General features: G+C 49.2%; 1 protein-coding gene across 1 annotated transcript; it reads right to left on the bottom strand.

Annotated features, from left to right (window-relative positions):
- Nucleotides 1-4270: 4270 nt before the first annotated feature.
- Nucleotides 4271-5087, bottom strand: LOC100276069 (uncharacterized). The gene has a single exon (NM_001149950.2). The coding sequence runs from the start codon at nucleotides 4970-4972 to the stop codon at nucleotides 4511-4513; it is 462 nt and encodes a 153-aa protein (NP_001143422.1). The 5' UTR covers nucleotides 4973-5087; the 3' UTR covers nucleotides 4271-4510.
- Between the last annotated feature and the right edge of the window lie 7572 nt (nucleotides 5088-12659).

A 12659-nucleotide genomic window follows, 5' to 3' on the forward strand; every position in this document is an offset into this window, starting at 1 on the left:
TTTATCTTACTGTCACCAGGCCAGATATTGCTCATGCGGTTCAGATCTTGAGTCAGTTTGTCTCTGCTCCTACATCAGTTCATTATGGGCACTTACTTCGTGTGCTTAGATATTTACGGGGGACAAAAACACAATGTTTATTTTATGACTCAAATTCCCCACTTCAGCTTCACGCTTACTCTGATGCTACCTGGGCCAGTGATCCTACAGATCGTCGCTCCATCACTGGTTACTGTATTCTTCTTGGATCATCCCCTATTGCTTGGAAATCCAAGAAGCAAGCTGTTGTATCTAGATCTAGTACTGAAGCAGAACTTTGAGCCCTGTCTACTACTACTGCTGAGATTATCTGGATTCGTTGGCTCTTGGCTGATCTAGGCGTTTCTTGTGACTCGCCTACACTTCTTCGCTGTGACAACACTGGAGCTATACAAATTTGTCATGATCCAGTGAAGCGTGAACTCACAAAACACATTGGTGTTGATGTCTCATTCACTAGATCTCATTGTCATCAGAAGACCATTGATCTTCAATATGTGCCCTCAGAATTACAGCTTGCAGATTTCTTCACAAAAGCACAAACTAGGGTACAACATCAGTTTCATCTAATCAAACTCAATGCTTCAAATCCTCCACTTCCGCCTTGAGTTTGACAGGGGGTGTTAAGGCCCATAAGGCCCATAAGGCCTATATGCCTATATATATGCTACAGTACCCGTGGGCGTGATTATCTCGGCTAATCAAGGTCAGTAATAGAATTATGGGCTCTTCGTATTGACTTGGCTCCATGCAAGACCATCAAGTCTCAAGATCTAGTTGATTTCATGGTAGAATGAATGAATTTTTTACCCTTACAAATGCCAATAGACTCAACTATTTACAGCTAAGAGTGCTAATGGTTAGATTTATTACATCATGTTAAGATGAGAGGTCTTATGTTAAATGACCATAAACTAAATAGTGATCAACATGACAGAGTTGATCTAGGTGAAGATTCACATATTTATTTCTTTTATGGTTACAATACTTTTTGTTAGTCAGTCGAGCTAAATTTTATAATTACTAGAGAAGTACTTGGCCTAGTCGACATGCATATCAAAAATACTCGGCTTAGTTGTGCCTCCCAAGGAAGTACTCCACCTAGTCAACCATCACAAGCTACAAATACTTTTAGGTGTCACCACAACATCAACACTTACATCAACGATAGTGCATCATGGTCTATTGAATAGGCTGGTCTAAGCAGAAAAGTGCTTCATCTTTAGTATCCTAAGAGCAAGAGAATGAACAAGATTGTTAATTGGCATAGAAATATAGTAACTAATAGGGGCTCCTGGATCAGATGCCACCTCTGATGGCCTACTAAGATATATTCTTGTTCCGATGATAACTGTTTTACTTTAAACCATGGGTTAGCCCTGTATACAGATCGGAGTAGCCAGGGAGAACAAGTGTACAAGACAGAAACTCCATATCAAGGCATGACAAGAATTCTTCTAGGTGTAGGTGACAACTACTTGGATTTGGACTGAATCCTATCAAAATAATTCTAATTGCAAGACTAGATTTCAATTGCTACAACTAAGTCCAAGGGCTTGAACCTCTCAGAGATTATCGTATTGAAGATTGAAAATACGAAGCTATAAGTCAACTATGAATTGCAGCTACCACTGGTGCATGCATTAAGCTTGCTAGGAGGTATTTGTAGCATGATGCTTACATAAGAGGAAAACAACATTGAACATATGAAGAACCATGCCATTATATTTATTGTATCAAAACTTAACTAAACCCTAAAAGTCATCCACTCTATTTAGACTGACATAGACTGACACACTTTTGCTTTTATCTAGGAGAAGGTAAGGATACTTTACATGCATAACTGCAAAAAGCAACAAAATCACCACATGTGGACTAAATCTTTTTCATTGTCTTAGTGGTTAATTGGTTTGTCTCTTGAGGGGTTACTTATTTTTAGGCTTGGGGCTACAAGATACATACTCTCATATGGTGCTTCAAAAAACCTATAGATAATTCTCTCAAGATTGGAAGATTTGACCCTCAAGCTCTTTATGCTAAATAGTAAGAGGCTCGGAACTACACCTAATGGATCCATTTTGCAACAAACTGCACACCATTAAAGGATGACTCAAAGATTATTACATTACTTCTCTCAAGAAGAGTACTCGAATGTTGCTTGATTCTACTCGGCAATGACTTGAAGATTCAAGAAGTCTTCAAAGTTCAACCATGAAGAAATCCTTGGCTTTATGAACGTAGATCCTAAGGGTTTCTCATAGGGCTAACTACCTTGCGATGGGCTAGCCTATGAAGTTGCCCAAAGACACGAAATAAGGTGGTGTGCTCTTAAAGGCAAAATGCTATTGATCTAGTCGGACTAAAGAAAAGTCTATTTTGTAATAGGATTATAACCCTTATGTCTTAGTCAACTAGGACTTAACATGGATATCTGCCATTTGAACTATAAAAAGAGAGGCATAGATATTCTTCTTGTAACATGCATTATAATTTGAAATCTAATACAAGGCCACACACCTAATTAGTTAAAGGATATTATGATATTCAACAGAACTAGTATAGTTCATTGTCTTTATGTTCACCATCGAGTTTGCATAAGCCAAAGCCCTCAAATCCTATGGTGGGTAACCTTATAGTAGGACTGTTGGTCATCTAACACTAACACGGCCAAGACAACCTGTTGGGCCCCACTATGGCCTCCAATCCTTGCTCCTACTCGAGCATCCAATGCCTCTTCAATGATGCATGTGAGAAGCTAGAACTCTGCCTCCTTCTGGATGCCCACCTCCAAATCGTGACCCAGTCTACCGGAAAAGATCCCATCAGGGCTTGTTCGGTTTGAAGGGGTTTGAGGGGGATTGGAGGGGATTAAATCCCCTTCTATTTAAATTTGTATAGAAGGGGATTTAATCCCCTCCAATCCCCCTCAATTCACCACTAACCGAACAAGCCCTCAGTGGGTGTGCCTCATCTCCATCTCTATGAGACCATGAGCGCACCCATGCATTGGCAAATGCCTCTCCTCTCCATCTCTGCACATCCACAACCGTGCATAGCTAGTAGCCAACCTTGATCTCCGCTATTCCAACCTCCTGGATTCCAGCTTGCTCTCCTCCACGATGGGTTGGTAGACGATGGCTAGCGAGCTTGTCCTGAACCCCGTCCTCCATTCACTATGTCCCTATTGTAACTATGGATGCATTTGGTTGCAATAATGGGACATGATGAAATGGGATGATCCTCAGATAAGATTGTTTGGTTCAGGGTCACACGTTGGGACAAGATGTCACAGTATTGTCCATAGTTGTCCCTCGAAATTAGAGGGATGAGAGGCGGCGCCAGGGAACGTCCCTGTCCTGGCTATCCCTAGGTGTCTCACAACCAAACGCACCTTATAGGTCTGATGGGAGGTCGAGAAGCGAGCGTGTGGCAAAGAAAGCAGATCTGTCCACCACCATTCATTAATATGCCCCTGGTGTAACTATAGGGTTGCCTTGGTTACCAGGTGGGCACTCTCTACTCCACATTGCCAGTTTGGCCCAAGCTCCAGCGACACCTCGTTAACAACCACTACTGATCACAATATAGCTCATGCCTCACAGTGAACGCTAGCCTAGTTTCATCATATTTTCTTTAATTTTGATTTTTATGAATAGATACAGATATCTAGCTTCTAATACATATGATTTAATTTGTGATATTTCATATCATAGGACATATTATGGTAACATAGAATAATATTTTAGTAAGATTTTATAATATTTCATAATTTACTTAAACACTTTAAATTGATATAGAGATTTCAAAGCAGGGTGAATCAAAAAAGGTAGATCCAATGGTGTGTCATATTTAGCACTTAAATTCTTCCACCACCACTTGATATAGCTTTATAAAAGAACCCCTAACAAACCACAATTGTATTTTACCGTTGGATACAGATCTAACGGGCTAAAAAGTCTGCTTACACGCTTGTACGTAGTATCTGATTGCATATTAGTCGTTGCTAATGGTTAGATATGTCAGATAAGTGCTGTAGATGGTGACACCCACTTGCTACCTCATTTCCAAAGTTTTTTTTTCAGAATTGCATGCCCCATCACTCTGCATCTCTTCAGTAACCCACTAGAACTTCTTTATATCTATTTTACATGACTCATAAATATTTGGAAATCATGAATCCTTCTTATATATTGATTGAGTGATGACTTCAAATAGTGTGCGTGAAGGATTTGATCAGAACACAGAACATGATGCATGTTCTAGCTAGAATAATACTAGGAGTTTTTAGTATTTTTACTCAAGCAGAAACTGAACACGGCCTATTGCTTCTTGTAGACATCATCAGAACAGAGAAAGCACAACGAGTATAGTCACAGTGGTTGTTGAATGAAACCTGGAAAAGATAATCCTCGCAGATTCACAAGCATCATTACGTACACAGCCGTAATTCCTAAACCCTGTGACGACCATATCAGTGGCGACGGCCGGGAACGCGTAACGCCTTGTGCGCTTGCTGCATCTTCGACAGTTTGACTAAGATCGCTCTGCCCGTGGAGATGTCACAATTAATCGATGTCGTCCACCCGCCGATGATGCTGCACGCGAGGCCGCGCACCCTCCCGGACTCGTGACTCCGCAGACCGGCGACGGCCTTGATGGCGTCGGTGGTTGCCAGCACGGTCGGGGTCGCCTCCACCACCCTCAGCCTCTTGAGCGCGAAAACCATCGCCTCGTCGAGCAGCTGGCAGAGCCCCTCCGCTAGCTCGACGCTGTCGTTGTCCGTGATGATATCACAGAGCATCTCCACGAGCTTGCCCCTCTCTTGCCGGATATTGTCTCGGGAGAAGCCGGTGGCGGCCTCGATTGCGGCGTCGATGGCGGCGAACGCCGGGAGGAGGCGCTTCAACCGGCGAAGCGAGCTCTTCTCCGCCATGTCCACGCCCGTATTGAACGCCGCTCGCTGCAGGAAGACGTGTTGTCGCTGACTACGACGAAGGAGGCTGATGAGGAGGAAGAGGGGGATCTGAAATTCTGAATAGCTTGCTGATGATGAATAATAGGCCGCTGGAGCCTTTATATTGATCGCCACCGCCACGGCTTTTGTTCGTGCCACGGGAGACGTTTTCCTTCAATCTGATCGCAGCGCAATGATGCCCGTGTATGCGCACGCCCCACGACATGTCTCCCCGAACTCGCTTCAGATGTCTCTCCGAACACCCGTGTGAGGATCTGGATTATTGGAATGGGCCTTTAATGATGCAGGGTTATCGGAATGGGCCTTGGTGGACTGCTTGGTGGAATATAAAGTTAAGGAGAACAACAGATGAGAGATCGAAAAGAATTATTGAAACACATAAAACTTATTTGTCTTGCTCCTCCGTCTATCTCTTCGTTCCATCCCCATTCTGTGCTCTAACTCTCAATCTAGTTCCTTCTTTGCTGCTCTTGTGATGAGGGTTGCTAACAATTGGTATCAAATTCATTCGATCCTTTGAGTTTTCTACCTCGATCTATTTTCCTCAACTTCACCGCATCGCCATGTCGCTCGACACGAAGCTCATCGTCGACGCCATTAGCGAGTTCTTCGACAAATTCGACGCACGGTGGGCCAAGCGGGACGCCGCGCGGGAGACATCCAGGCATGTCCCTGTTCTGACCCAGTCCGCGGCTGTCGGAGCCGACGTCGTTGCCGACAACTGGGGCGACCACTTCGACAGTGGCAACGACTCCTTCGAGCAGCACTATGAGGAGCCCATCATCGCCGACAACTGGGCGGCTTCTTCAACGACGGCGAGCAGTACTGCGCGGCGCTAGACGCACTGCCCAACAACATCCACCCGGACCTCCTCAACTCATACGCGCGTCACAGCCATGACCATATCTTCGTCCTCAACCTCGTGGTCGCCCAGGATTCCTCTGCCGAGGAGGCCATGGCCGCGATGGAAGCAGCCGCGAACGCGGGGGTCCCGCGAGGCTCGACCAACCCTCGTCGTCCCCTTCCCTACTCGACGTGGGGAACCTGTTGCCGCCCTCCCTCGCGGTGCCGCAGCTACAAGCCAAGGTCACGGACAAGCAGTACCGCGCCGCGATGAGTTCAGCGCCTCCTCTTCCCGTCGTCGATGAGCTGTACCGCGACGACGTTGCGGGGGTGATGTCCTTGGGCTCAAGAGCATTCAAGGTGCTCGACCGAATGGCCGAGAGCGCGAGAGCCGACGGTCTGGTGGTGAACACGTTCGATGAGATGGAAGCCGTCATCCAGGTTTTCGATGTCTTCAATGTCTGGCGGCCCCGAGTGGACTCCTCCATCGAGCATCTTCAAACCTCTATGGCGCAGATCCGTGCGTCCCTCCCATCTCTAGAGTCGCCATGGTCCCAGTACACTCGCCGCAACGGATCTGGCCACCCAAACGCCTACGGCGCCGCCAGCATCCTCGTCACCGTCAAGTGCGTGCTCTACGAACCCCACTCGTTGGCTACGACGACTCCCTCGATGATGACCCGGAGTCCGGTGTCACCTAAATCGACGCGCCACTCGACGGAGCCATCGGTTGCGTTGGCCACGCACCGGCAGCGGCGGCCGCACTCCGCACCGATGTTGTGGGTGTAGTAGGTCGTAGGCTACTGGCTCAGGTGGTGGCTATCGGGTCAACACAAGCCACATGTTCGACGATTTACCTGGCCGACGACCTCAACTTCACTGACATCTCCGTTGGCGCGCTCTGGGAGGAGACGATGGAACAAGCGGCAACGACTCTACAACCTAGTTTTCCTGAGAAGAAATCGGTGCTCCTCTCCTCATCCACTGATGGTAAACTCGAAGGTATGAAGGCCTATCATCTCTGGTTCGACCCCTCCGTGTTGGTCATGCTGCTCACCAGGTACCTCGTTGAGCGGATGACGCTCTACTACGACACCAACACCGATGACTACCACAATGCACCCCGCGTCAAGACCAGGGTATCCGACTTTGGGTCCACCTCCACCCTTCGCTACCTGCCAAGGGGGCAACCTTCACAGATGGGCAGCGCGTACCTGCAGCGCCTCAGGCTGCTGGTGGCGTCTGTGTGCGCGGCCAACTGCGAGAGGCCCACGATCCTGGTGGCGCACAGCCTGGACGACATCTTCGCACTACAGCTGCTAGCGTGCAGCCCGCTGCAGTGGCACGCGGCGCACGTGCAGCATCTCGTCACGCTCTCCACGCCATGGGGCGACTATGTGCAAGAGATGCTCAAGAACATCTTCGACTGTCTCTGTTGCATGCTCGTTGCCCTAGAGAACAAGGAGATGAGATCAGTCAAGGCTGAAAGTGTTGAGTTCATGCTCATCATGCAACCAGCGCCACCTATGCAGTTTGAAGCATCATACACCTACAACATCTACAACAACTGGTCTTCAGTGGGGAGTGCACTATGGCTATTTGATAGAATGTGCAGAAAGCATGACCCACCCAGGTCGACTGCTATGAACCTTGGAAGTTCTAACGTGATGGTTGATGCATACTACCATGTTGAATGGTTTCTAGATGCGATTGTGGTGTTTGGAAAGATGGTCGATAAGAGGTGTGCTCTCGATGCACTCTCCTACAATAATCTGATTGACTGGCTAGGGAAGAACAAAATTCTGGAGGAGGCATTAGACAAAGAGGGTAGAGATGGTGTTCAAGTCACACCAATGCCTTGGCCATCCTTCTTTGGTATTACCATTTCGAGGCACTTGTTGGAATCTCTGTCATTGGTGTTTTACTGCTCGGTGACCATCAAAAAGAGCATATTCACCCATTGCCACTTCTGTGTGATCTGTTGGAAGCATTGCTTTGAGTTTCTATAAAATGCATTGTCAAGACATCCTTCTCCTTCTCCATGTCTGACCATCTCTCACTGTACACCGCAATGGCTACTTCTATCAGTGACCGAAAAGCTCCCTCAGAGCGTGGTTGATCTACTGAAAGCTCTTGTTATCAATATCCACCATTATCTGATGTTATTTAGCTTGCTGGGGTTCTCAGTTCTGTTCAACGGCATCCAAACACCTGGCCTTGGTATAGCCACCAGATACATGTTCACTATGAGACCGACTCCTGGAGAAGGGCCTTCCTGGTACCATCTTCGGAAGAAAACTAGTGGCGGCTGCAATGACTTTATGTACAGTGGACACATGCTTGTTGTTGTCCTTACTAAACACATGAGGTATTTTCGGGATATGATTCCTTGTTTGCTGCATTTTCTAAAGGATGAGACGCCTGCAGTCATCAGGCAAGTTGTTAAGACAGGAGCCAACTTGTTTGTCGGCATCAGGATCCTAGATATGTTCAGATTCCGTATCGACTTGGGGGTAAGTCGAATTTTAAGGAGGGGAGAATGTGAGGATTTGGATTATTGGAATGGGCCTTTAATGAGGGTTATCGGAATGGGCCTTGGTGGACTGCTTGGTGGAATATAAAGGTTAAGGAGAACAACAGATGAGGGATCGAAAAGAATTATTGAAACACATAGAACTTGTTTGTCTTGCTCCTCCGTCTATCTCTTCGTTCCATCCCCATTATGTGCTCTAACTCTCTATCTAGTTCCTTCTTTGCTTCTCTTGTGGTGAGGGTTGCTAACAACCCGCTCCTGATTCAGATGTCCAAACTGGTTGGAAGCCATTATTCAGTTCAAATGAGCAAACCTGATAGAGAGAGTTGAGGTGGCGATGGAACTGAACGCAAGGTTGATGTCATAAATTCAGAAATTTTATGCTGATCAAAATTTGAAAAATATTGGAGTTGCCATGTGTACTCCTCCCTTCCTCCCTTTGCTTCTCAGTATCATTTGAAAAGTTATTGTACATCCTGTCAATTGATATTTTTATAGTTCTTGTATGAAAATTTATTGTTAAATTGTTCTCACCATCTCTTCTATATCTATACCACTATATAACATACCATCAAAACCAACTGTTCAGTTAACCATCTCTCGCTTACTCAAATCCAATAAACAATATTATTTAAATCATCACTCATCTCTATAGATGGCCAATAAGAACGAGGCCCGCGAGCCCGGCACGAAGCCCACTATTTGGGCCCGATTCGAGCCCGGGCCGGCCCGGCACGAATAAGCAGGCTAGGCTCGGACAAGAAACTAAGTACGGTGGGCTAGCCCGTCATGGTCTGTTTACCTCTAAGCTCGTTAAGCCCGCTTTTTTCACTAAACCGTGCTTACCGGCCACCTTCACCCGTTTTTCAGCCCACTTTTCCATGCTTACCGGGCCGGCCTGGCCCGTTTAGGCCCGCTGCGGGCCGAGCTCGGACAAAGAAACGAGCCCGTGGGCTTAGATGGTCCGGCCCGGTTTTTTACCGTGCCTGGAGTGCCGGGCCCAAAACGTGCCGGGATTCACCAGGCCCCGCCAGGCCGGGCCGGGCGGCCCGTTTGGCCCTCTCTACTCATCCCTCTCCGCTGTTAGACTACTGTTATGGTTTCGGGGCTAGTCCCTATGTAATTACTTGCATACCCTTAATGTAATGGGTTTGGCGAAATTACTCAGCTTATATATATGCGCTCTCAACCCTAGTTAGGGTTAGGGTTACCCATTCCAACTTGGTACCAGAGCCTGTTCCTTCTTCCCTCTCCCACCCCATAGCCACCGGCTTCCCTAGGTGCCACCCTCCTCTCCGGTCTATCTTTCTAGGCGCCGCCATCCTATTTGGTCTTCCTCCCTAGGCGTCGCCCACCTCTTCAGTCTTACTCCCTAGGTGTTTACCTCCTCTTCTCCCTCTTTCCCTTGCCCACATGGATCTCCTCCCTATCGCCGTCAGTTCCTCAGGGCCGTCGGACCTCCAACCCAACGCCGGACCACGTTGTCCCTGTCGCGGCCCACCCACCCTAGCCCTAGCAGCACCGCCAGACGTCCAACCCACCGCTGGACCACCGCCGACCCTATCCCCATCGGAGCCACTCTTCTCCTGGTCGTGTCATACCACAGGCTCCCCTATGGCTCCGATCTCCTGCTCGCTCTGTTGGTCACCACGCCTCGAATCCTTGTGACTTTGGCCGCCAGCCTGTTCTATAGTGCCGCGCCATCAACTTTCCCCCTATGTAGGACCCCACCCTGCTAAGCTCCTTGCCCTAGATGTGATCCCTCGTTGGCCACGTTCGAGGGTCCTCCAGCATCACTCATCTTCTTCCATGGATGACCCGTGCATGAGCTTCCTCCTCGGCACCGCTCTACTATCCTTGGCTGTGGGCGCGTGAATTGTTGTCGCGGCGGCCACGGGCCTTCTTGCAGGCGTCAGTCTGCTTGCCCCACAGGCGTGGCACATAGCGCAGACACCGTCATCGCCTCCCAAACACCCGGGATTGCTATGCACATCCTCCTCCACGACGACTAGCTTGTCTGGGGCATCTTCGTGGCCTTTGATCGCGCCATGAGCCCTGTCCTTCGTGACTATGTTGAGCTTCACACACATGCTGGTCGCCACATGCCTAGACCGCTTGTCTTCCCCAGAGCTATGATTGCCTCCCTAGCGATCGAGACCTTGTTGTCTCCCTCCCCTACTAGTGACTTTGTCGGAGCACCTCCCCTAGCTCTTTCCGCACACCCCGTGGCTTCACCACCCTCTCCCTCTCCCACTGATTGGGTGGTCGACTCTAGAGCCTCCTTCCACACTACTCCTACCACTAGCTCGTTAATCTACTCCCATACACCACACCCCTCACATCTTCCCTCTGTTGTTGTGGGCAATGGTTCCATGCTCTCGGTCACCTCAGTAGGTGCATTAGTTCTTCTGGGACCATTCTACCTTAACGACGTCTTTGTTGCTCCCAGTCTGACTCATCTCCTTCTCTCGGTTTGTTACTTCACTAGTGAAAAACACTGTTCTATGAAGTTTGATCACTAGGGGCTCACCATACGTCACCTTCCCACTCGTGCTGTGCTCGCTTGCATTGTGATAGCTTCAGCCCCCTCTACTCTATTCACTTGCCCTCCACTTCCCCCACCGGTATATCCTCCCCCATGCTCTTACTGCCACCATCACCTCCATCATTTGGCATCGTCTCCTCGGTCACCCCGGACCTGACTTGATGTCCTAGCTCTCTAGTCGCCCCGATATTTCTTGTAGTCGAGGTTCCTCTCGGCACCTCTATCATGTCTGTCAGCTACTCAGGCCATTGATCTTGTTCACTATGATCTCTAGACCTCCCCTATCCTCATTCTTTCTAGTTACAAATACAACTCGGTCATTCTGGATGATTTTTCTCATTTTCTTTGGACTTTCCCACTTCAGTTGAAGTCCTACACGTTCGCCACCCTCACCCACTTCTTTGCCTAGGTATCCACCCAACTCCGTTGCCTGGTTCGTGCCCTCTAGTGTGATAATGGTTGTGAGTTTGACAACTCTGACTCTCGCTCCTTCTTCCTCTCCCACGACATGCAATTGCATCTCTCATGCTCTTACACCTCCCCCTAGAATGGCTAGGCCAAATGCATCATCCGCACCACCACCAACAAGATTTGTTGCCTCCTCTTTCAGGCGTCTCTCCATGCCAGCTACTGGGCAGAGGCCCTGAACACCGCTACCCATCTCCTCAATCACCTCCCCTCAAAGGCAGTGAGCCACCCCACTCCCCACTTTGCCCTCATGGCATAGCCCCCTCCTACGACCATCTTTGTGTCTTCGACTGTGCATGCTATCCTAACACTTTCGACACTGCTCTCCACAAGCTATCTACCCGCTCCACTCACTGTCTTTTCCTCGGTTACTATCCTGACTACAAGGGGAATCACTGTCTTGAACTCCTCTTTCACTCCATCCTCATCTCTCGTCATGTCGTTTTTGACAAAGACGTTTTCCCCTTGTTGACTCCTCCCAACCTACAGATCTTGACTCTCTCCTTGGGTTTGATCCTGTTCCTCCTCCACCCCGGTCGTTCTCAATCGCACCCCACCCGACCTCGATGCCTCTACTTGCACCTTTACCCGCGCCACGCGCGGCTCAAACGGCGCGACTTATGCCCCTACCTGTGCCACGCATGGCCCCAATGCTTCCGCCCGCTCCTTTCCCCACGCCACGTGCAACCCCGTCGACCTCGCCTGCGCCATGCGCGGCCCCCATTGACAACTGCGGCTCGCTTCATCGATCCTTCCCTCGTCTACCACTGTCACGAATAGGTTGCTCCCTCGGCTCCCGTTGACCCGCCTATCCGTTCCCCGCACCAAGCCTCCAGTGTACCACCCGGTCGCCATTCATCGTGACCCTAGACACGTCCACCCGAGTTGACTTGTTTCCGCAGCCGGTGTTCTCCGCCCCATCGACCGGTTGATACTGACAGCCGACGCCCCTCCAGACGCCTCCCCGGTCCCCTCCTACATTTGCGTCGCCCACGTCGATCCCCACTGGTGTCGCGCTATGGAGGAGTTTGTGGCCCTGCTAGCCATCCACACCTAGGACCTAGTGTCGCATCCACCAGGCACCATTGTGGTCACCGACAAGTGTATTTTCCACCACAAGCTAACCTCAGATGGCTCCATCGACTGCTATAAGGCCCATTGGGTTCTTCGGGGCTTCACCCAGCGCCTCAGAGTGAACTATGACGAGACCTTCAGCCCCATCATGAAGTTCGCCACCGTTCAGGCTTTTCTCTCCC

This window comes from Zea mays, chromosome 3 (assembly GCF_902167145.1).
Source record: "Zea mays cultivar B73 chromosome 3, Zm-B73-REFERENCE-NAM-5.0, whole genome shotgun sequence".
In the NCBI taxonomy this organism is placed as follows: Eukaryota; Viridiplantae; Streptophyta; class Magnoliopsida; order Poales; family Poaceae; genus Zea; species Zea mays.

What these genes read in the sequence shown, in the direction of transcription:
- LOC100276069 (NM_001149950.2), bottom strand. Translation starts at nt 4,972, where the DNA reads ATGGCGGAGAAGAGCTCGCTTCGCCGGTTGAAGCGCCTCCTCCCGGCG.